Source organism: Trichechus manatus, unplaced genomic scaffold (genome assembly GCF_000243295.1).
Source record: "Trichechus manatus latirostris isolate Lorelei unplaced genomic scaffold, TriManLat1.0 scaffold00004, whole genome shotgun sequence".
NCBI lineage: Eukaryota > Metazoa > Chordata > Mammalia > Sirenia > Trichechidae > Trichechus > Trichechus manatus.
The window spans coordinates 35,899,977-35,922,092 of record NW_004443940.1 but is presented as its reverse complement, the minus strand read 5'-3'; the positions used below and the strand labels follow the sequence as shown (position 1 = coordinate 35,922,092).

Genomic DNA, 22,116 nt, shown 5'->3' with positions numbered 1-22,116 from the left:
AAAAAAAAAAAAAAAAAAAAAAGACCGACTCGGGAACCGAGCTCACTCGTAACCCGGGGAGCCTACCTGTTCTGGGCTCCAGGCCCCGTGAGCTCCCTCTACGTGGCATACCATTTCAGACTCACAGCATCATTACCGGAATATCAACGTGTTACCAAAACCCAATTAAAATGAACAGACCACTCCACTCTATACTGCTTTTAGATGTTCAGTAACCTACAAATACCCGGGTAGGATCAAGATCAGATTTTACAGGAATCAACAGTAAGCTCTATGGACCTGGAAGGAGCAAACAGTAAACACTAAGCTCTGAACTGATATTCAACTCAGAGCTGAAAACTGATTTCTCGGTCCCAAAAGACACAAGGAAGATATGACTTTGATGAAACGAATGTTTATTTTAAACACACAACAGAGCATCCATATCCAAATATGTGCATACACCATGGGCCACACTGTGGGGCTGTGGGTAGAGACAAAAGGTCACTGCTCTCGACATCTCGGGGCCGTTCAGCTTTATTCTGAGGACAGTCTGATTTAACAACCCAAAGCCATAAAGGACGCGGTCAAAGACTATTTCCTTGTACTCTGAAACCAACTTCAAAACCAGTTACAAAAGAGACCTTCAAAGAAAGTTTAGAAGAAACACTGTTTCTACACATGACAGCCACTGTAAAGCTCCACACTCATCTGGAGAAATAAAAGTTCTGGTGTGTTTATTAAATCCGACAGTTCGCTTACTTACTTGAGTATCTTCATAAATAGCTTTATGAATTCAGAATTCTCTGCAGCTTACAGAAGGAAAAAAGCAGTCGACCAGCCCATAACCACTGTCTTAGGAAACCACCCGAGTGATCCGGCACCTCACCTGCCCGAGTATTCTCACCTGGCCGAGTATTCTCACCTGCCCGAGTATTCTTGCCTGCCCAAGTACTCTCGCCTGCCCAAGTACTCTCGCCTGCCCGAGCATTCTCGCCTGCCCGAGTATTCTTACCTACCCGAGTATTCTCTCCCCTGCCCAAGTATTCTCGCCTGCCCGAGTATTCTCACCTGGCCAAGTATTCTTGCCTGCCCGAGTAGTCTTACCTGGTCGAGTGTTCTCACCTGCCCGAGTATTCTCGCCTGCCCCAGTATTCTTACCTGGCTGAGTATTCTTGCCCGCCCGAGTAGTCTGAGCTGGCCGAGTAGTCTTACCTGGCCGAGTATTCTCGCCTGCCCGAGTATTCTCACCTGGCCAAGTATTCTTGCCCGCCCGAGTAGTCTTACCTGGTCGAGTGTTCTCGCCTGCCCGAGTATTCCCACCTGGCCATAGGAGAAGAGCAGCAGCCATCAGTTTTACTGCAGTGAATGTTATCAGAATCACCTATTTGAAAATCTTAAACTCCAACGATTCTCAAATAAAATAAGCTAAAAACCAATTTCTCTCTCTCCCCGACACGCACACAGACCTGGTCCAGTTCTCCCCTGTATCACTTTATTTTTTGATAAATCCTCTATCAATTCCCCTGAGCTATGGATGAAAACGAAAGTTAGAAATAAGAGAGATTCTTCGAGTATTCAGCATTGGCACTCACAGTTTTCTACGTCCACTTTTCCCTGGTAAACAATCGTGACAAGCCCAGGCAGTACACAAACTCAAGACAGAGCTTTAAAAATAGCTAGCAAGATAAAACACCACAAACAATAAAGTGTGTGAGATGAAGCCAGTGCTTTCACACTTAACGCTGTGTACTTCGATATGTACTGCCCGCGGCTTTCACTGATTTCCAGTCTGACCACTGGAAACTGCCAGTAACCACAGCTGTGACAGATGGGCAGAAATCTGGAAACTATCCTAGTGTTCATGAGATTTTCCCTTTCACCATCACCCATTTCTTATGATAAAATAAGAAATCTAAAGGCATTAAGATAAATGCATGACACCTTTTCCCTCATTTCTTATTCAGCATCAGAAGACCTAGGTATCTAGGCTCACCTGAGCTGTCCCCGACACACATTTACACGTTTCCTAGAAGCTGGTGCAACACCAGCAGGGAGCCCAGACACCAACATTTTACACCATTTACATCCAAGGAAACACTTGCTTAACACTCACCAAACTCCAGCACCTTGTGCCAGATGGGAGACCTGTGCAGGGCCCTCTTCAGCACAACACCTGGCCTCCCAGCCTCTGTGCCCACTTTCCTGGACAGGTGTGGCCTGCTTCCTCAGGCTAAAGGGCATGGACTGCTACAACCTTCTGCCTTGCAGGGAACTGAAATGTTTCCTTCTAACCTCCACACCCCAACCCTGACTCCATCCTCTGGCGCTAGAGACAGTCTATCTTTCCTTCTCCCCACAACGGGACTGGATCTCTGTGATCCATTGGGTTGTCATCGGCTGATTTTTGGAAGTAAATTGCCAGGCCTTTCTTTCTAGTCATCTTAGTCTGGAAGCTCTCCTGAAACCTGCCCAGCATCATAGCAACACAGAAGCCTCCACTGACAGATGGGTGGTGGCTGCTCACGAGGTGCATGGCTGAGAATCAAAGCTAAGTCTCCCTCACGGAAGGACAGAATCCCACCACCGAGCCACCACTGCCCCTTACACGCTCCCCCGCTGTGATCAGTGACAGCTGCCACCACACGCCCCAAACCTTGTCTTGAACCGGGTCCTTCTCTGTGCCTTTTATGATGTACCCTGGAAGATCCCCCCCCCACCATCCTGGTCCCCCTTGGCAAGCTCTCAGAATAAAACCTGCTGCTCTGAGCCGTGCCCAGTGAAGCTCAGGGCCTGGAGGGGCCAGCCAAGAGGACACGGCTATCTCCACCCTGACCCTCGGCCCAGAAAGACTCTCAGAGAGCTGCATTTGTATTTCTCTAGTCTTACATTCTTTCCAGGGATTAGAAAGGATTTGACTATGCCATCTCATTTTGAAAAACAAATAAAAATAACCCCCAAACTAAGTACAGTCAAGACCAACCCTAAGCTTGCTTTTAGACAAAAACATAAACCACATATCCCCTCTGCTGATGGTGTAGGCAGCTTCCTATGCAGACGATTTTCTTCACCACTTACTCCACCAAAAGTATAAAAAAAGAAATGTTTTCAGAGGCCTTTTAAAACTAAATGCACAACTCTCTAAATTAATTAAACTCACTCCTTAGAAATAAGTGTTAAAAAATAATTTTAAGGTACTAGTTTTCAGCGACTATAAGTTGTTCCTAGCCAAAAAAAACCCACACAAAATCAGATCTTGGAAAGGAAGTGAGAACGTAAGCTACAGATATAAAGATGTCTGACTACAGGGCCAGCCTGGCTTCCTCTGTGAATGCTAACACCACAGCAGGAAACAGGGGATGGGCAGCATCTTTTCTCCTAGATTGACACCAAGGCCTCCAACGTTCCTGTATTCCATCTCCATGGCAGTGGGACTAAAGCACGGGACAAAAACAAGAGCAAACACAGAATTCAAAAGCTACACCTTCAACGGTTTCCAACTAAAACAAGTAAAAAGCCTACTAGTTTTACTTATGCAGTTAAAAATCTGCAATGGCCATATATAAACTGGAACCCTGGCAGCGCAGTGGCTAAGTGTCTGGCTGCTAACCAAATGGCTGGCAGTTCGAATCCACCAGCCCATCCTTGGAAACCCTGTGAGGCAGTTCCAACCTGTCCTATAGGGTCGCTATGAGTTGGAATAGACTCGATGGCAATGGGTATATATAAAGTAGGGGTCCCTGGGTGATGCAGTTAATGTGTTTGGCTACTAACTGAAAGGTTGGTGGCTCAAGACTACCAAGAGGTGTCTCCAAAGAAAGGCCTGGCAATCTACTTCTGAAAAATCAGTCACTGAAAACTCTGTGGAGCACAGTTCTACTCTGACACACGTGGGGTCGCCATGAGTCAGCATCAACGTGATGGTAACTTTTTTTTCTTTTAATACATAAAGCGAAGCACTGATTTGTTAATACAAGCATATGGTTACCGACAACGCACCGTAAGGATGAGACACAATGAAAGCTTTCTACTGAAATTCACACAAGCACATCCCACCACTAAGGGACACAGGCAAACGCAGGTCACAGCTGGGCTGGGGCTGCTCTGCTCCAGTGCAGCCCCTGCTCCCTGCTCCAGGCTCCCCACAGCAGGCTGAACACGACTTAACGGCTGCGAACCTCCTCTTCACACAGCAACCCTGGACCCCCAGCTTAGGGGACTTGCTCCAGGGGCTGTTCTGAGTCCGTGGAGGGGCCCAGGCTGGACTGTCACTGCTGGAACTTTCCACTCCAACCCTCCATACCACCCGACAGGAAAAGACACGCTGACATAACACAGAGGTTAGCGAGCACCGTGTGTTCTGTACGTCCGGCTTTCCTTACCGAGAAACAACAAACAGCAATCCAAACCTTCCACGAGCACGCCGGTAACACCGAAGCAGAAGAGTGAAGGGACCGCTGGCAGCCACACGTTGCATTCAGCGTCACCAGAATTCCCTTCAAATCAACAACGAGTTACTCCTGCTATGTGCTGAGCTTTTTTCTTAAGTTAGTGAACTGGACTAGTTGAACAGAATTTAAATTCAAGTCTAAGTAAAACTGAGGTCTTAATTCACGATATACTAACATCGTATCTATCTAGAATTCATTTCTAGAATACTCTGCATTAAGAAATTTCACAAGGGACCAAAAAAACAAAAAACCTTTCTCAAGTCTTTTTGCCAGCACATTTATTCACCAGAAAAGTAACTCACTCAACAGAACGAGGTTGCCTAGCCTGGCTCACCTCACACCCTTTCACACCGGAGATAAACACATCCCTTCTGCTTGTGCTGGCTTCTTAAAAAGTCTGAGCCATTCACTGATTCCTCTGTAAATGGATTGTGTTAGGGTTTTAGGAACTGGAATGGGATGCATGCTCTGACTCAGGTGTTTAACACATTCTGAGGAGAAAAAAGAAATCCTAGAGCAACTGTGATGGGTAGCTGAGAACCATTACCTCAAGCCTGTTTCAGTTCATCACACACACCCCACCTCTCTGACTGAAATGATTGATTCTTTTTCTTTTCTTTTAGCTTCAATACCCTAAGAAGATAGCAGAGCCCAAGCTGAGCAAGGATCATGGCACCGTGGGGCAAAGAGCAAGGTGCCAGGGCCCCAGGCACGATCCAAGGCAGCTCCAACACCACGTGCAGCCTAGACTGGTTTCTGAAACCCACAGCCTTCGTTTCCTCACTCTGAGAATGACACAAAATCTCCACCTCTCAGGCGTGTAGGCGCAATCCACGTCATCAAGTGGCCTGCCTGCAACCACTGTGACGGTGTCTCCGTGAGGTGTAAAGGGGTATGTTCTCACACTGTAGCCAAGCTACAAACCACTGCCAGCCCACTTGCAGTCGCTTCTGTGGATACATGTGGGAAAGGCAGGAACAGAAAAGAATCTCCCTCCAGCAGCCCTTCCTCGGCTGGCCGTCTCTCTCCATCACTGTCTCGGAAACCACAGCTCTGCTCGCAAATCACGTGGATCTGGTCCAGGGTAAAGAACAGGGAAAACAGTGGATCTGGGTTTCCCACAGGACACTGAGGGTACCCACTCACTCTAAGAAAAATACTTAAAACCACAATCGCCTGCCATCTTACCAACTGGGGCTAAACTCATGGGTCACCTGAATGCCGTGCACACTGCCTGCCGGCATTTGCTACCTCCCAGCGCGTGCAGGAAACGTGATCAACAAAGGCTCATGACTGACTTACTCAAGTGTCAAAACCAAAGTTACCTATCAACGACGATTAATCTGTTGTTTTCTCACCAAAGCAGGTGAACTCTCTCAGGGAGAGGGAGATAAAAAGCTGTTTTAAAATTCTTGACTCTTCAGAATCTAACATTCATCTAAATCCATTCAGAATCTAACATTAAATCAATGAGCAACCAATCTACCCCTTATTTCCAGAAAGTTACATAACTTTCAACTGCAGGACAAAAGTAGTTTACCCTGTCTCATGTCTCAAGGCTATCCCTTCAAATGCACACCTTCAACTGCGGTCAAGTTTCTGCCAAATCCAACGGGCTGTCTCCCGCAGGCGTCCCTGCAGTCCAGGGGACGGTATGCAGGCACAGCCCCAGCTCAGGCTGTGCCGAGGAGGGCGGCAGATACCCCATCACAATTCAAGGCTTGCCAACAAAGCCAAAGTTCTCAGGGTGACGTGCAGGCTCCCGTGCCAGTCAGGGGTGACTCAGACCTCTGCTCCCCACACCCACACTGCCCATTTCTAGAAAAGTTTCTTCTCTTCTTGCTTGCTTGTTTTGGAACCCAGGGGATTAGAATTACAGCAGCATTTCCAGATGGATTCACTCCCCTCGGAGTTTCCTACACTCCTGGAACAACAGCTCCTTTCCAGGGAAGTGGGAGACGGCATTTATTACCGTCACGCTCAGTGGTCTCTGCGATGGCGGTGATTCAGCTCACCGAAGAGCCAGGGCTTATCAACCAAGGTTCTGCCAGACACTTTAGGTCTATTAACTTAGTGGAAAGCTCCCCACGACCCTCAGGGTGAGCATTATCGTCCTCTCTGACAGATGAGGAAACTGAAGCTCAGATAGGCTAGTACTTGCCCAACGCTGGTGGGTCCAAGGAGCAGCCAGGATCCCATCCAGATCCTGCTTCAGACCCAGGCGCTGGTGGGTCCGAGGAACAGCCAGGATCCCATGCAGATCCTGCTCCAGATCCAGGCGCTGGTGGGTCCGAGGAGCAGCCAGGATCCCATCCAGATCCTGCTCCAGACCCAGGCGCTGGTGGGTCCAAAGAACAGCCAGGACCTCATCCAGATCCTGCTCCAGGCCCAGGAGCTGGTGGGTCCGAGGAGCAGCCAGGATCTCATCCAGATCCTGCTCCAGGCCCAGGCACTGGTGGGTCCGAGGAGCAGCCAGGATCTCATCCAGATCCTGCTCCAGGCCCGGGTGCTGGTGGGTCCGAGGAGCAGCCTGGATCCCATCCGGATCCTACTTCAACCCGGACGCTGGTGGGTCCGAGGAGCAGCCAGGATCCCATCCAGATCCTGCTCCAGAAGCAGGCACAGCCTGAGCAGGGGGAGGGAGTGCACAGAGCAGCTGACAGGTGCCGAGTCCACCTGTGACCTTCACCTGATGGAGATGCTGTACATATAAGAAAATACTTTGCTAAAATAAAAAAGGAAGACCTTAAAACAGTAAGTTAGGGACTAATGTCCATCTGGAGTACTTCTGGTGATGGGCCCAAAACCTGAACTCTCCTAAGAGAAACCTTTAAAACACACACACGCACACCAGCTGCCTTTGAGTCAATACCAACTCACGTATCTCAGAGCAGTGCTGTGCTTGACAGGGTTTTTAATGACTGATTTTCTGCAGGCAGGCTGCCAGGCCATTCTTCCGTGGTGCTTCTTGGCGGACTTGAACCTCCAGCCTTTCGGTTAGCAGCCAAGCATGTTAACCATTTGCACTACCCATAAATCCTTACCAATGCACAAAGGGCGTGATAGTAATACACAATCATACTAATAAGACAGATATACAACAGTGCGTATAATTTGCTAGGTATGTAAGAAAAATAACAGATTAAAATTGAGAATACAATTATATAAAATATATATTATTTATTAGACTGGTTCTTATAAACATGAACGATTTTGTGACGATTGTGATGATTTTCCAAGTACAGAAAGGCACACGGAAAATACCACCTGTAACCTGAGTACAAAAAGATCCACTATTAACGTTTTGATGTATTTCGCTTGTAATCTTTTTGTTATGCTTATAAACTTCTGAAACACCAAAGGAGAATATCATCAATAACTCTAACTTTTTTTAACTTAACATTATGCCAGGAGCATTACTTGATGCCATATCCTTTATGGCACCACTGAGGGGACAGCAACAAAGCCTGTCAAAAGGATGCATGACAACTCAGAGTTTCTCCCACTCCATTAAGACTGCTCACAGTTTTCTGACGGGTGTACTTACTGCCGAGATGAACACCTTTGTGCATACGTTTCTGCCAGCATTTTCTGCAAAGAACAGAACATCAGGCACTCTGCTCTGCATCTGCAAAGCGGGGTCTGGAGGCCGAGGAGGTGGCAAGTGCTTAGCAGTCTAGCGCACAACACAACCCACCAACCAGTCCACAAGGTCCTGAAGGACAGACGTGCGGTTTATGTCAATCGTGTGATGTGACTCCCACAGAAAAGGAAAGCAGTCTTAGTCCTATGCTCCAGCACAGGTCCCCTTACAGGGCATACTCGGTGCTGGCCACACAGCTAGAGGCCACTGACCAAACTGAACGTCTGAGGACAGTGACCAGAAGGCGGATGAGACCAGAAATTCTGTCACATGAGGAACATGACAAGAGACTGAGGCTGACCCAGCAACAAAGGAAGAGAACTTAATTCTGGCATGGCAGGTGGCGGCAGGGAGAGATGGTGGCCCACGGGCAGCCCCATCCCAGGACAGACGGGATGACCACAAACCAGGAGGGTGAGGAAACTCGGAAAGTACCCCTATTTAATGGTTTTAATATAGTCAAGAAGCTAAACATCAGACTTTAGCATCCAACTGACAATTGTAAGTACATGTACATCTTCACACCTAACACCACAACACCCTGAAGTATAAAACAAGACAAATTAATGGACGATATCTCATTTTTCCTGCTTTATAGTACAATCATATAGAACTAAAGAACCTACTATTCTTTTACCCGATAAACGTGAGCTAGATTAGTGCTAGTCTCCTCCCAACTTTAAAAATCTGGTATCCCACATACAAAGTAAAAAGGGAAAAAAGAAGTGATTTCTAAAATTCTGAGTAGTAACTTACAGTCAGAGCCAATCAACACCAACCATGACTATTCAGTTAAGAGAAGATACAGATCTCCAGCTGCCCCTCCCTCCCAGGTCTTCCGTCTCACCTGGGCAGGAACAACAAACGAACACAGGAGTCTCTGAAAGGCAGACAAGGCAGGCTGCCCAAGGACTCGAGACTTGAGGAAGAAGACGGTGTGAGCTCCCTCTTTCCTCGCTGCCTCCCATCGATCCTGGAGACAGAGCTGCAGAAGCCTCCACCGGGAACCGCCGACGGGCAGGGACAGAAAGAGCAGCCTGTTCCCAGGACCAGGAAGAGGGAGTCTAACAGAAAGTCTTTCTGGCAACACCTGCTCCACGTCAGAGGAGCCCTAGTGGCACAGTGGTTAAAGTGCTCGGCTGCTAACTGAAAGGTGGTGATTCGAACCCGCCAGCCACTCCATGGGAGAAAGATGTGGAACTGTGCTTCCATGAAACTTTACAACCTTGGAAACCCTATGGGGCAGTTCTACTCTGTCCTACAAGGACGCTGTGAGTTGGAATCGACCAGATGGCAGTGGGTTCGGCTGCCCTACTCCAGGAGCCCTAGGTGGTGCAAACAAGTTAATGCGCTCAGCTGCTAACAGAAAGGTTGGAGGTTCGAGTCCACCCAGAGGCACCTTGGAAGAAAGGCCTGGCGACCTACTTCCAAAAAATCAGCCAGTGAAAACCCTATGGAACACAATGTATGGGGTTGCCATGAATCAGAGTTGACTTGACAGCAACTGTTTTCTGCCCTACTCCAGCACCGCCATCCCATGCAGTTTTAGTGCGCCAAGGAGGAGGTGAGTTTCTGCCCCGTTCCCAGCTCAGAGGACAAGGAGGCGAGCTTCCACCCTGCTCCCAGCTCAGAGGAAGCAAGTGGAGCTCCAATCCCACCACCAGGTGGTGTTGGCAGGTCTTCCATCCCCTGCCTGGCAGAAACAGGCAGAAGTGACCTCTTGTCCTGCCAGGAGAGTACTGGCAGAAAGGAACACACAACTGATCTTCCCCCCTCTGACCAGCAGAAGCAGGCGGTGGCCCCTTCCATGTTCTCCTCTCCCAGGGCAGCACTGGCCAGGTCCAGCAGCGAGCTGAGCCTCCACCTCTGCTAAACGAGAGGTTGAACAAGGCAGGGTCAGTCACCACCACCACACAGACACACAGTAGGCAGCTGAGCCTCCATCCCTATCCAGCATCAACAAGAATGAATAACAGCTCCGCTGAGCATCAATGGGGAGGACAGAGGGGTGGAAAGTGGGGCTAGTCAGCATTCATGCCCCCCCCCCCCAGTGTACGCAGGAGCTGAGGGGAGCTGAGCTTCTGCCCACACCCTGCAGAAGCAAAGCAGCGGGAGTCAGCTCTCTGCTCCGTCTTCCCTTCTTCCCGTCTTCCCGGTGTCAGCAGGAGCCAGTGGGGGCCAAGCTCACGCCTCCAATCAGGCAATGAAGCACTAAGCTGATGCTCCGCTTTTGCTGTAAAAGTATTATCAAGGCCGAGGAGGGAGGGAGCTGAACCCCCACCTCACCCAGCAGACACAGGCAGAAACTTTAGAACTGAAGAATACAATAAACCAACAACCAAACTCCCTAGAGGGGCTCACTAACAGAGTGGATATGACAAAGGATAAAATCAGTGAACTGAGGCCTGATCAGCAGTTTGCCTGATCTGAAGACAAGAGAGAAAACAGACTAGAAATTAGCGACCTGTGAGACAATAACAAAAGCACTAACATTCTTATTACTGGGGCCCCAGAAGAGAAAGGAAGGGATTGAAAAAGTATGCAGACACATATGGCTGAAAACTCCCCAAATTTGACACAAAACATAAAACTACAGATTCAAAAAAGCTGAGCAAACCACAAACAGCATAAACCCAAAGAAATTCCTGACAAAACACATCATAATCAAACTTCTAAAAACTAACGACAAAGAGATCTTGAAAGCAGCCAGCAAGAAATGACACATTGCCTAGAAGGGAACACCAATTCAAATGACAGCAGATTTCTCGTCTGAAACCATGAGGGCCAAAACAAAGTGCATATTTTTCAAGTACTAAAAGAAAACTGTCAGCCACAAATTCTATATTTAGTGAAAACAGCCTGCTGGAATGGAGGAGAAATAAAGACATTCTCAGACAAAGGAAACCTGAGATAATTTGTTGTTAGTATATCCACCATTAATGAATGGCTATAATTTCCTTTGTTTAGAGACTTTCTCTAAACAAAGGAAATTATAACAGAAAAAGGCTTAGAATTTCATAAAGAAAAGAACTTCTGAAGACTTTCTTAAATCATTACTTGATGGTTGAAGCAAAAAACACCATTTAATATGACGTTTAATGTTTGTAGAAAAAATACTTAAGATAATTCTATTGAAAACTCGGGAGGGTAACGGTACATAAAGGGAAATAAAGTTTCTACGACGAAGTTGAAGACATAAAATGTTGACATCATTGATACCAGTAGGCTGTAGTAAGTTAACATATGTATACTGGGATACCCAGAAAACCCCTAAGAAAACTATGCAGAGCAGTATAAACGCAAAACACAATAAAGACATTAAGATGTGATCCTAAACAATGTTTAAATAACCCACGAAGACAGAGGGAAATGAAGGAACCAGAAACAGACAATAAACAAGAAACAACAAAACTGCAGACTTAAGCCCGAACATACCAGTAACTGCCTTAAATGGAAACAATCTAAGCACATCGTTTAAAAGACAGTGGCAAAATGGATAAAAAATATTATCTGACAGTATGTTGTATACAAGAAACTCACTTCAAACACGATACACGTAGATTGAAAGTAAAAGCATAGAAAAGGATATATAATTTAATTTTAAAAAGCACGAGTGGCTGTATTAACATCAGATAAAGCAGACGTCAGAGCAATAACAAAAGGATCAATGCAACAGGAAGACAACCCTAATGTGTAAGCACCAAACAATAGAGCTTCACAACACAACAGCAGAATCTGATAGAGCTAAAGGAGAGAGAGAGAGATGAATCTGACAGAGCTAAAGGAGAGAGAGACGAATCTGACAGAAATAAAGGAGAAAGAGACCAATCTGACAGAGCTAGAGGAGAGAAGACATGAATCTGACAGAGCTAAAGGAGAGAGAGAGAGACGAATCTGACAGAGCTAAAGGAGAGAGAGATGAATCTGACAGAGCTAAAGGAGAGAGACGAATCTGATAGAGCTAAACGAGAGAGAGAGACCAATCTGATAGAGCTAAAGGAGAGAGAGAGACGAATCTGACAGAGCTAAAGGAGAGAGAGACGAATCTGATAGAGCTAAATGGGAGAGAGAGAGAATCTGATAGAGCTAAAGGAGAGAGACAAATCTGATAAAGCTAAACGGGAGAGAGAGACGAATCTGATAGAGCTAAAGGAGAGAGAGACCAATCTGACAGAGCTAAACAAGAGAGAGACCAATCTGATAGAGCTAAACGAGAGACAGAGACGAATCTGGTAGAGCTAAAGGAGAGAGAGAGACCAATCTGACAGAGCTAAACGAGAGAGAGAGACGAACCTGATAGAGCTAAACGAGAGAGAGACCAATCTGACAGAGAGAGCTAAACGAGAGACAGAGACAAACCTGATAGAGCTAAAGGAGAAAAAGACAAACCCACATTAAAGTCTGAGACTTCAACACCACGCTCTGATCTGACAGAACCACTAGACAGAAAATCAAGAAAGATACAGAAGAACTGAACGAAACAATTAACCAGTGGGATCTAACTGATATAGATGTATTATAAACACTGCACATAATGGATCACTCACCAAAACAGACCCTATCCTGAGCGAGAGAACAAACCTCGATACACTGGGAAGAACTGAAATCATACCAGGTATGTTCTCTGACCACATGGAATCAAACCAGAAATCAACATCAGAAAAACAGGGGAATCTCCAAACATGGAAACTAAACACACTTCTAAATAATCCGCAGGTCAAAGAGGACTCTCCAAGAAAATAAAAACACACAGAACTCAATAAAAATTAAAAGAACGTTATCAAAACATGTGGGATGCAGCTGAAGGGAAATTTATAGCACTAAAGGTTTACATTAGAAGAGACAGAGTCTAAAAACAATAAGGTTCCCAGCTCAAGAAACTAGAAAAAAAGCAAACACAAAGCAAGTAAAAGAAAATAATAAACAATGAAAATGAAAACAACGGAGAAAATAAATAAAACAAAGAGCTAGTTTAAAAAAAATCAATAAAACTGACAAACGTCTTGCAACTAACAGAGATAAAAAATAAGATACGAATCACCAATACAGAAGTGAAACAGGAGATATCACAACAGCTCATTCATCATAATATAAATAACGTTTACACTCATCAATCAATTCCTCAAAAAACAAACTAACAAAAATCTCAATCAAGATGATGCAGACAAGCTGCGTAGTCCTAAAAACACTAAAAAAAAAAAAAAAATTTATAACGTAAAAACATCCAAGAAAGCAATATCCAAGCCCGGATGGTTTCACTAGAGAATTCTACCAAACGCTTAAAAAAATTAACACCAATTTTACACAAGCTCATCCAGAAAATAGAAGGAACATTTCCCAACTCATTGCTAAGGCCCTGATACTAAAATCAAACCTCCTTAAAAGAAAACAGAGGAATACCTCTCATGAACTCAGGTGTAAATGTTCTCAACGAAATACTAGCAAATTCAATCCAGCAACGTATAAAAATAATTACACGCCAACAAGGATTCATTCCAAGCATGCAAGGCAGGTTTAAAACTGAAAATCAGTCAGTGGAATGCACCATATCAACAGGCTAAATAATTTTCGTATGATCATATCAATTGATGCAGAAAAAGCACTGGATAAAATCCAACACTCAGTCCATTCATGATGAAAACTCTCGACAATCTAGGAATGAAGACAAGCTTCCTCACCTTTTTAAACAGCTTCTAAAATACAATAAAAAAGGAAAAAAAAAAAAACCATTGCCGTCAAGTCGATTTCGACTCATAGCAGCTCTATGGGACAGAGTAGAACTGTCCCATAGAGTTTCCAAGGAGCACCTGGTGGATTCGAGCTGCCAACCTTTTGGTTAGCAGCTGCAGCATTTAACCACTACACCACCAGAGTTCCCTAAAATACAATTCTACTCATAATTACTCCAAAGTAAACGAAACAAATGATGCTGGAGCAGCTGGGCATCCACAGGCAAGAAACACTGACTTAAACCTCACACATTACAGACACAGATTAACACGGTATGATTTATAGCTCTAAATGGAAAACTGTAGAACTTTAAGAAAAAACCATAGGAGAAAAGCTCTGTGATCTAGGGCTAGGTGAAGAGTTCTTAGACTTGACACCAAAAGCACAATCCATGAAAGGAAAAAATTTTGAATTTCATCAAAATTAAAAAAGTTTTACTCAGCAATAGACCCTGATTAAGAGATGAAAAAACAAGCTACACATTGTGACACAGTATTTTCAAGTCATATAGGACAAAGGCCTTAAACCTAGAACATGCAAAGAGCCCTCAAAACACAATGGTAACAACAAACAAAAATTCCCATTACAAAATACGCAAACGACGTGAACAGACTAGAAGAGCGTAGACAGATGCAAATAAGCACATAAAAAACATCATCAGCCATTAGCGAAATGCAAATGAAACCACAAGCAGCTATCACTACCCACCTATTGGAATGGCCGAAGTAAACAGTGACATCAACGCTGGCAAGGATACGGAGAACCTGCACCACTCAAACAACGCTAGCAAGTACAGCCACTCAAGCAAGCAGCTCACAGTATCTCAAAAACCTAAACTACTGTAAGATCCAGCAACGGCACTCTGGGCGTTTGTCCCAAGCAAACGAAGATTGATGTTCACACAAAGACTGGTACGGGGCTGTTCACAGCAACTGCTCATTGCCTGGTGAGCCTGCAGCCCATCAGTCACCTGATGGAAGCTTCACCATGGAGCTCCTTCCTAGACCACGAGTCCAGCAGCTGCTGGAAAGGTACCAGGAAGACAAGGTGTGACCCAGTGTGGGCTGGCGAGCCCCTCCCCACAAGAGCCAGCTGTGCCAGGCCCCTGCCAAAACTGGAAACCACCCAAATGCCCTTCAACAGGTGAGTGGTTAAACAAACTGCAGTACATCCACACCATGGACTACTACTCAGCAGTAAAAAACAAGAACTACTGATACACGAACACGCTCATCTCAAGGGAATTCCGCTGAGTGAAAAATCCAATCTCAGAAAGTCACATACTGCATGAGTTTTACTGAAAATGACTAAAATACAGAGATGGAGGACAGATGAGTGGTTTCCAGGGGTCAGAGAGAGAAGTCACTATGGCAATGAGGGGTAGCAGGAGAGATCCGTGTGTTTCAGCTGTTCTGTATCGTGACTGGTGATCACACACATCTACACATTTGGTAAAATTAAACAGACTCACACACACACACACCATGGAGTGTATGCAGAACTGCTGAAATCTGAACTAAGTAGATGGATTACACCAATGTCAATTTCCAGGCTGTGATGTAACTATTCAAGATGTGACCACTGCAGGGGACTAGGGTGAAGGGTATGTGGGATTGCTCTATTATTTCTTACAACTGCAGCAAATCTACAATTATCTCAAAATAAAAGTTAAAAAAAGAAGATACAAAATTTAAACCTGCCTGGATAGCTTTTACTTTTTATACTCTTTTGTTTGGAACTAGGGAAGAACATTTTGTCTTTTGTTACTTTCTACACCCACTCAGGACCTGGAAGCAGGTGTTCTCTCCGGGCCTAAGCGAGTGACCCTGGAGCTGGAAGGCCAAAACTGGGTCCTCAGCAAAGGAGACTCCATTGTGAGGCCCCAGGGCTGCTATGAGGGGCCGAAGGAACGAAACCACTCCACCTTCCACTTTTTCAATGCCCACATGCACCATGGAGCTTAAAGAGGTAAAACAAGACCTACACTTCCTGCTTGCCTGGAGAATACAGCCATCTACAAAGCTAATTCATACTCATAAGCATTAGGTTGTTTTCACCCTCCTAGATCAGCAGAAACAACCAAAGGAGTAACTCCCATGGAAACAGCGTGCCCTGCGTGTGAAGGTCTCTCTAGAGCATCGCTGCACCTCCCAGCCCCTCCGCGTGCAAGGCCAGCACACCCAGCCAAGCCAGAATGCTGGCCACAGAGGTACTTCTACATTTTTCTGGTATGTGAAAAAACAAAAGGAAAACAGTATCAGTAAAATTAAATATATACTTTATCTAACCCAATAATCAATGAAAACTATTAATGATGTACTTTACTTTCTTTTCCACGAACTAAGGCTCTGAAATCCATTGTGTATTTACTGTTATGGCACATCTCAATTAGGGCTAGCAAGCCCTGGTGGTTCAGTGGTTAAGGCGCTCGACTGCTAACTGAAAGGTTGGCAGTTCAAAACCACCAGCAGCTCCGCAGAAGGAAGATGTGGCAGCCTGCTTCCGTGGCGATTTACAGCCTTGGAAACCCTACGGGGTCACTATGAGTCAGAACTGACTCGACGGCAGTGGGTTTATTTACACTGACAGCGCATCTCAACTAGGGCTCATCCCATTTCCCGAGCTGGGAACTCAAATGTGGCTTCCCTACCGGGCAGCAAAGAACTAAACCTTACATGTCACTTGTACGTGACAAACCTTCATAGCTGGGTCCAAATAATTAAAAATATTTGGGAAGAGGCAAGTCTTATCTGTCCTCAGTTAAAAACCACTCTGTGGAAAGGCTGATGAGTCAAGTTCAATTGACCTCAAACATCTTCTGGGCTTTTCCTCTCTGTCAGTGAAGTGATAACTTGACTATGAACATCAGCACTAAACTGGGAACCTATTACATGGAAACCCGGCTCTCACTAAGACCAGCAGGACTTCTTGCCTGTCCCCAGGGAGCCTGCAATCTGAAAGAGGGGTCAGACAATCACCTGCTACAAGATAAGTAAATGCAAGATAAAAAGGGGCACAAAGAAGAATGCAATTAACCCCAACTGGTGAATTCTGATGTACCAGGTAACAATGTAAACTTTAAGACACCCACCAAAAGGCCAAGTGGGAGTTACGTATGACCAGCATTCATTCATATCCTGACCTTTCTCAACCCTTATTTCCAACTGCACTGACTATACTTCCAAGTATGAATCTGCACAAAACTTTATACATAATTTGTATTAAAAACACATAAGGCAGAGAACACTAACCAGAAAAGGCACGCCATAAACCAACATCTCTGCCGGTAATTCTGATTAGAATAATCAGTGATTTCCTGACAGAAGACATCCTTCGTCAAAGCTTTTGTTTGTTTGCTTTGTTTTGTTTTTAACAGAGAATGTTAATACTCCTAGATTAAACAGAGATTAAAATTGGGTAAAAGTGTAGAAACTATATCTATCTACCTATTCCTCCCCGCAGATAAATACTCTGAACGTATCTTCAGAAAAGCCATAGCTACAGAGAAAAGCATGAAGACATTCTAGCACAAACACCTAACTGCTGAGCATCCCAGACAAGAACTTGCTTCTCATCAGGACAAAGATACATGCCTGCACACTGTTATTTACCCCAAGACACTCAGAGAAAACTATTTTATGGATGAAGGAGCCCCCGGCTACGGAGAACCTCTTCATAACCTCACAGTTTGTTCCACTGGTTCAAATCCATTATAAAGACTTCTTTGTGAAAAATGTATTTTGCAATAAATTGTCAAAAGCTTCATTGAAGGTCTTAATGGATACTGTTGAATAAGGCATACTACACACGGCCAAAAAGAGAAGAGAACCAACTTATCAACTAAGCATTTCAGTGGTCTTCAGGCACTGAGCTAAGATTATGAAACCAGCCAAAAAAAAAAAAAAAAAAAAAAAAAAAGCTATGAACTACAGAAACTATAAATTTTGTTCTTCAATCTAATAAGCTCACTTCTGCCTAAACCCTATTTTTCTACTACCAACTTCACCACCCTCCACTACCCTCCCAAAACAAATCTCCCAAGACCTTAATACCAAAAACTTATCTTTGGTACATTAACTTTCGGACAAACACCTTATACTTTATAGTTTAATCCTATGCCTTAAACTCTAAATTATCATATGCGTCTACTGATATAGTTACTGTAATACTGTAACATTAAGCCTTTGTTCCACCACTGCACTTCACAGGTATAACCATTAACTTCACTTAATGATTTAGATTGTGATCTTGAAAGCTCTGTATCTGGTATCTCAAGTAACGGTGCTTACCTTATAACTAGCTCACTAAATAGTGTCTGTCACCAAAAAAAGCATTCATATCTGTCCTTATGATAAAAAATAAACTCACCAACTATTCCTGGTTAATAGGGGAGAAACTATGTCCATGTGTTAAGCTACCACCTGTGGAGACAGATACATAGGTCTGCAGTAAAAACCTACATATTTCTACACATATACACCATAAAACCCTGTTAACTCATTCAGTAAGTAACAACAGTATAGGTTCACATACACTTGAGCATTTTCCTGGGAAAAACATTTGTAAGCACCAAGAACTTCTAAGACTGAAATTGAGTGTAGGAGCAGCGCAGTAACTAAAGTAACAGTAACAACAAAGCTTCTAGCTCCTTTTCTTAAGGAAGGGTCCTAATAAATTATCTCCCAGCATTTAGCAGGAGACGCACAGTCAACACGTGTAGCTACTGGTATTTTTGCCACTTGAAAAGCCCTGAGACCTGCCACTGCCCAGGTGTGCTTAACCTCTGACAACGGTCAACCCCTCTGCAGGTCTTTCTAACTCTGTCACATGGGGAGCTGCTGGTCTACCTCACTGCAGGTTATGAAGTCAGAGCTGTACAGTATTTACAAATATAAGACTAGTCATTGTGTTCCAGCATTAAAGCCTCCAGTTTGATGATTACAGGCTTCAGCATACTAAGTGTGATCTACATTTTAATATAATCTGTACTGGATCTCCTAAACGATAATGCTACCAGTTTAGTAATATTTCCTCTAAGCAGGGCGGGCTAATCTGGATAAATGGTAAATGAGACTTTGGTAAATGCTGATCAAGACGCAAACCTTTCCCTTAGTGGGGAAGTGAAGTTGATCCAGCAGAGGCTCCTGTCTAACCAGGGTTACCAAACTGCACACGCTCAGCATCACACACTGAGGGCTCGAGGGTCAAATCCAGCCTGCAGATGCTCAGGTGTTTTTATCTGGTCTGCACAATGTTTTCAAGGTTCTAAAACAGTTGCCAACATTTCAATGGCAGGGTATCTGATACCAAAATCTGCATTCCTGGGTTGTCCTGCAATACAGGAAAATCTGCCACTCTGAGACCACACACCCTCACGGCCACAATTAGGGGCAGCAGTAATCTGAAAGGGGCAAGAGCTCTCCAATTTCCCCCGCCAGGTCAGTTCCCTCACTGATTTCACTTCTGGGTCCCCTGGCATCTATCTACATTTGCCACTCCTGGTTTAGACCCTAAAATTGCTTTTAATCCCTGAAATATGAACCTACAACCTATTCTCATTAATACTATGTCCAAATCCTCTGAGCAAACAAAATAAGTTCAAAGAGAAATGTGAATAGATAACAAACCGTTTTCATGGTTCTATGTTGATGACAGTGGTTAAAACACTCAGCTGCTAACCTAAAGGTCAGCAGTTTAAACCCACCAGCCAGATGGGGCAGTCTGCTTCCGTAGAGATTACTGTCCTGGGGGCAGTTCTACTCTGTTCTAGAGGGTCGCTAGGAGTCAGAACTGACTCAATGGCAACGAGTTGACGTTGGTATTGCCTATACGAACAAGTTCACTTTTTTTTTAAGTGTCTTTCTTCACACTTTTGGTTATAACTTATCTTCTATAACTGACCAGGGCCTTTCAAGCTGAATGCCATTAAAAAGTAAATCTCAGTGGTTAGAAAAACAAGCCATCCTTCAGCTCGGCGGAGGCCTAGGTCCAACTTTCTTCAGTTGTCCTGCACCTGGGTTTGACATCAGCCGCCTCCGCCGTGCCGCCAAGTTGGACCCCAAGGAGATTAAAGTCGTAACCCTGAGATACACAGGTGGGGAAGTCAGTGCCGTGTCAGCTCTGGCCCCCAAGACTGGCCCCCCGGGTGTGTCCCCAAGAAATGTTGGTGATAACATCACTGCAGCAGCCCGTAACTGGAAGGGCCTGAGGACTACGGTGAAACTGACAACAGCTCAGAGCAGACAGACTGGTGCTTTCTGCCTCTGCCCTCACCAGCAAAGCCTCCAGAACCACCACAGAGAAAAAGAAGCAGAAAAATGATAAGTACCATGGAAATACCACTTTTGATGAGATTGTCAACATTGTCCAACAGATGTGGCACCCATCTTTAGCCAGAGAACGCTCTGGAACCATCACAGAGACCCTGGGAACTGCCCAGTCTGTGGCTGCCATGTTGACGGCCACCACCCTCATGATATCACAGATAACATCAACAATGGTGTGGTAGAATGCCCTGATAATTAAGAACTACAAAGAAAAGTATTTCAGTAAAGTATCATTTGGTAAGTAAATAAATAACAAAGACAAAAATCAAGCCGTGGTCATATACTGTAGCTGAATGAAAGTCAGCAGGGACGCCAGCCTTTAGAGCCCAAAAGGCTGATGCTCAGCATATACTAACCTCAACTCATCGCAGCCACTAAACTCGGTAACGTTTTCCTAAATGTTGGTGAGATTTTGACACATCCTCCCTTCCCATCAACATATGGAAGAGTGAAAATTCTAAACGAGAGCTTTAAACACTGCACACAGCTTTTCCACAGACGTTCAAAGGGCCACAAGTCACCTGCGCCTTTCCCAGGTATTGCTTACCCATTGCACTGAGGTAATGGTTGAAGGCCTGGCAAGGAGGACTTGGGGTTTGTGTTGATTTGTCACAACTCATGGGTGCTGGGCTCCTGTCTGTGTCAAAAGAGAAATACCCGCTGGAGGATCGAGACAGCAGAGAGGATCTTCTCACAAAGATGAAAAGCGGGGATCTGGTAGCAAAAGGACCGGGGCTGGCTGGTGGGGCCAGCGGGCCCTGTGGGCTACCCTGGGGGCAGCGGTCCCCTTCACTTCCGGAATTACCTTGAGGCTCTGTAAGCAGAGAGGTAGGGGCCCCAGGCCTGAGCTGGGGAGGCTGCCGGGGCCTCTCTGCAGGCTGCAATTGTCCACCTTCTCTGTCACACTCAGAACTTACATCGGAAGGTTGCTTTGCCATTTGGTCTTTTTTTCTGTAGTGTAAAAAACAAAAAAACAAAAAAGCCCAAGATTATCTTAAGCAAAATAATAATTACAGTCAATAGGTAATGTTCACCTATTCATAAAAATTCTGAGAGTTAATCCCACATACTTTACCACCAAATCATCATTTCATACATTTCTGACAATCTCTGAATTGAAAACTAAAAATACATCAAAAATAACGAAAGTATTGTATTTATTGGGGCGTGGGGCTAAACTTCCCACCACCAAACAAAACAGTAACAATGTGTGTAACTGGTGCTCTTAGGCGCCCACGCGCGCACACACAGGCGCACACATACACATACGTTCTAAGAAAAGCAGCTTGTTTGAAATCTATTCTCATGTGCTCTTTGCTCAGTCAGGAGAAACTTGAATAACTCAGAAACCCCCAGCGGGCTCTGATTCCCCGGGATCAGATCCTGCGCCCAGCGGGCGCAGACGCAGCGATCGCAGGCGGCTGGCCGCGTTCCCCGCTCCGGCCCCATTGTTCTGCCTAAAGTGCTGAGGGCAGCAAGTCTGGGGAAGGTTTGGCAGCGGCCGTCAGTCGTAGTAAGTGCGTCACAATAGAGTTTGTAACTCAGCGCCGCTCGGCCCGGCTCTCGCGCTCGCCGCCCGCTGTCCTCCCCTCTCCGACCCGCGCGCCCCTCCTCCCACGGCGGCAGGCGCCGCACCAAACGGGACACAACTTCCCCGAAGCGCACCCGGACACCGAGGTGCACACCCCCGCATGGGAGACTCCCGAAACCGCCCGCGGCGCCCCCTGCAAAGTCTACAACTAACTCTGAACGCTAGGCAACCCCAGGGCGCCTGGCTCCTCCACCCGGCCACCCTCCCCTCGGCTGGCAATCACGCAGAAACTCACGTCTGCCCCTTCCCTTCCGACTGTGGCGTCCGGTCCCGGGGTCCGCCGCGTCCAGCCCGCGCCCTTCGCCGGCCGGGCGCCCCCCAACCGTCACCGCGAAGGCAGCGCAGGAGACAAAGCCCAGGACGCACGTTCAGAGCCCCTGGGGCACCGCAGAGCCC

The 22,116-nt window shown here is 45.6% G+C and overlaps 1 protein-coding gene and 1 pseudogene across 9 annotated transcripts in view; one reads left to right on the top strand and one right to left on the bottom strand.

Annotated features, from left to right (window-relative positions):
* Positions 1-22,116, bottom strand: part of BCL2L11 (BCL2 like 11) — a 65,313-nt gene that overhangs the window by 41,621 nt on the left and 1,576 nt on the right. For 3 of the 9 annotated variants that reach the window (XM_023734426.1, XM_023734433.1, XM_023734417.1), the window contains exons 1-2: positions 20,935-21,942; positions 20,677-20,766 (exon numbers count right to left, since the gene is read on the bottom strand). In XM_023734426.1, coding sequence (XP_023590194.1) covers positions 20,677-20,766; positions 20,935-21,067 — 223 coding nt within the window. In that variant the 5' untranslated portion in view covers positions 21,068-21,942. The other 6 variants (XM_012556056.2, XM_023734427.1, XM_023734431.1 and 3 more) reach the window with 4 other exon arrangements.
* Positions 18,339-20,563, top strand: LOC111821133 (60S ribosomal protein L12-like; annotated as a pseudogene).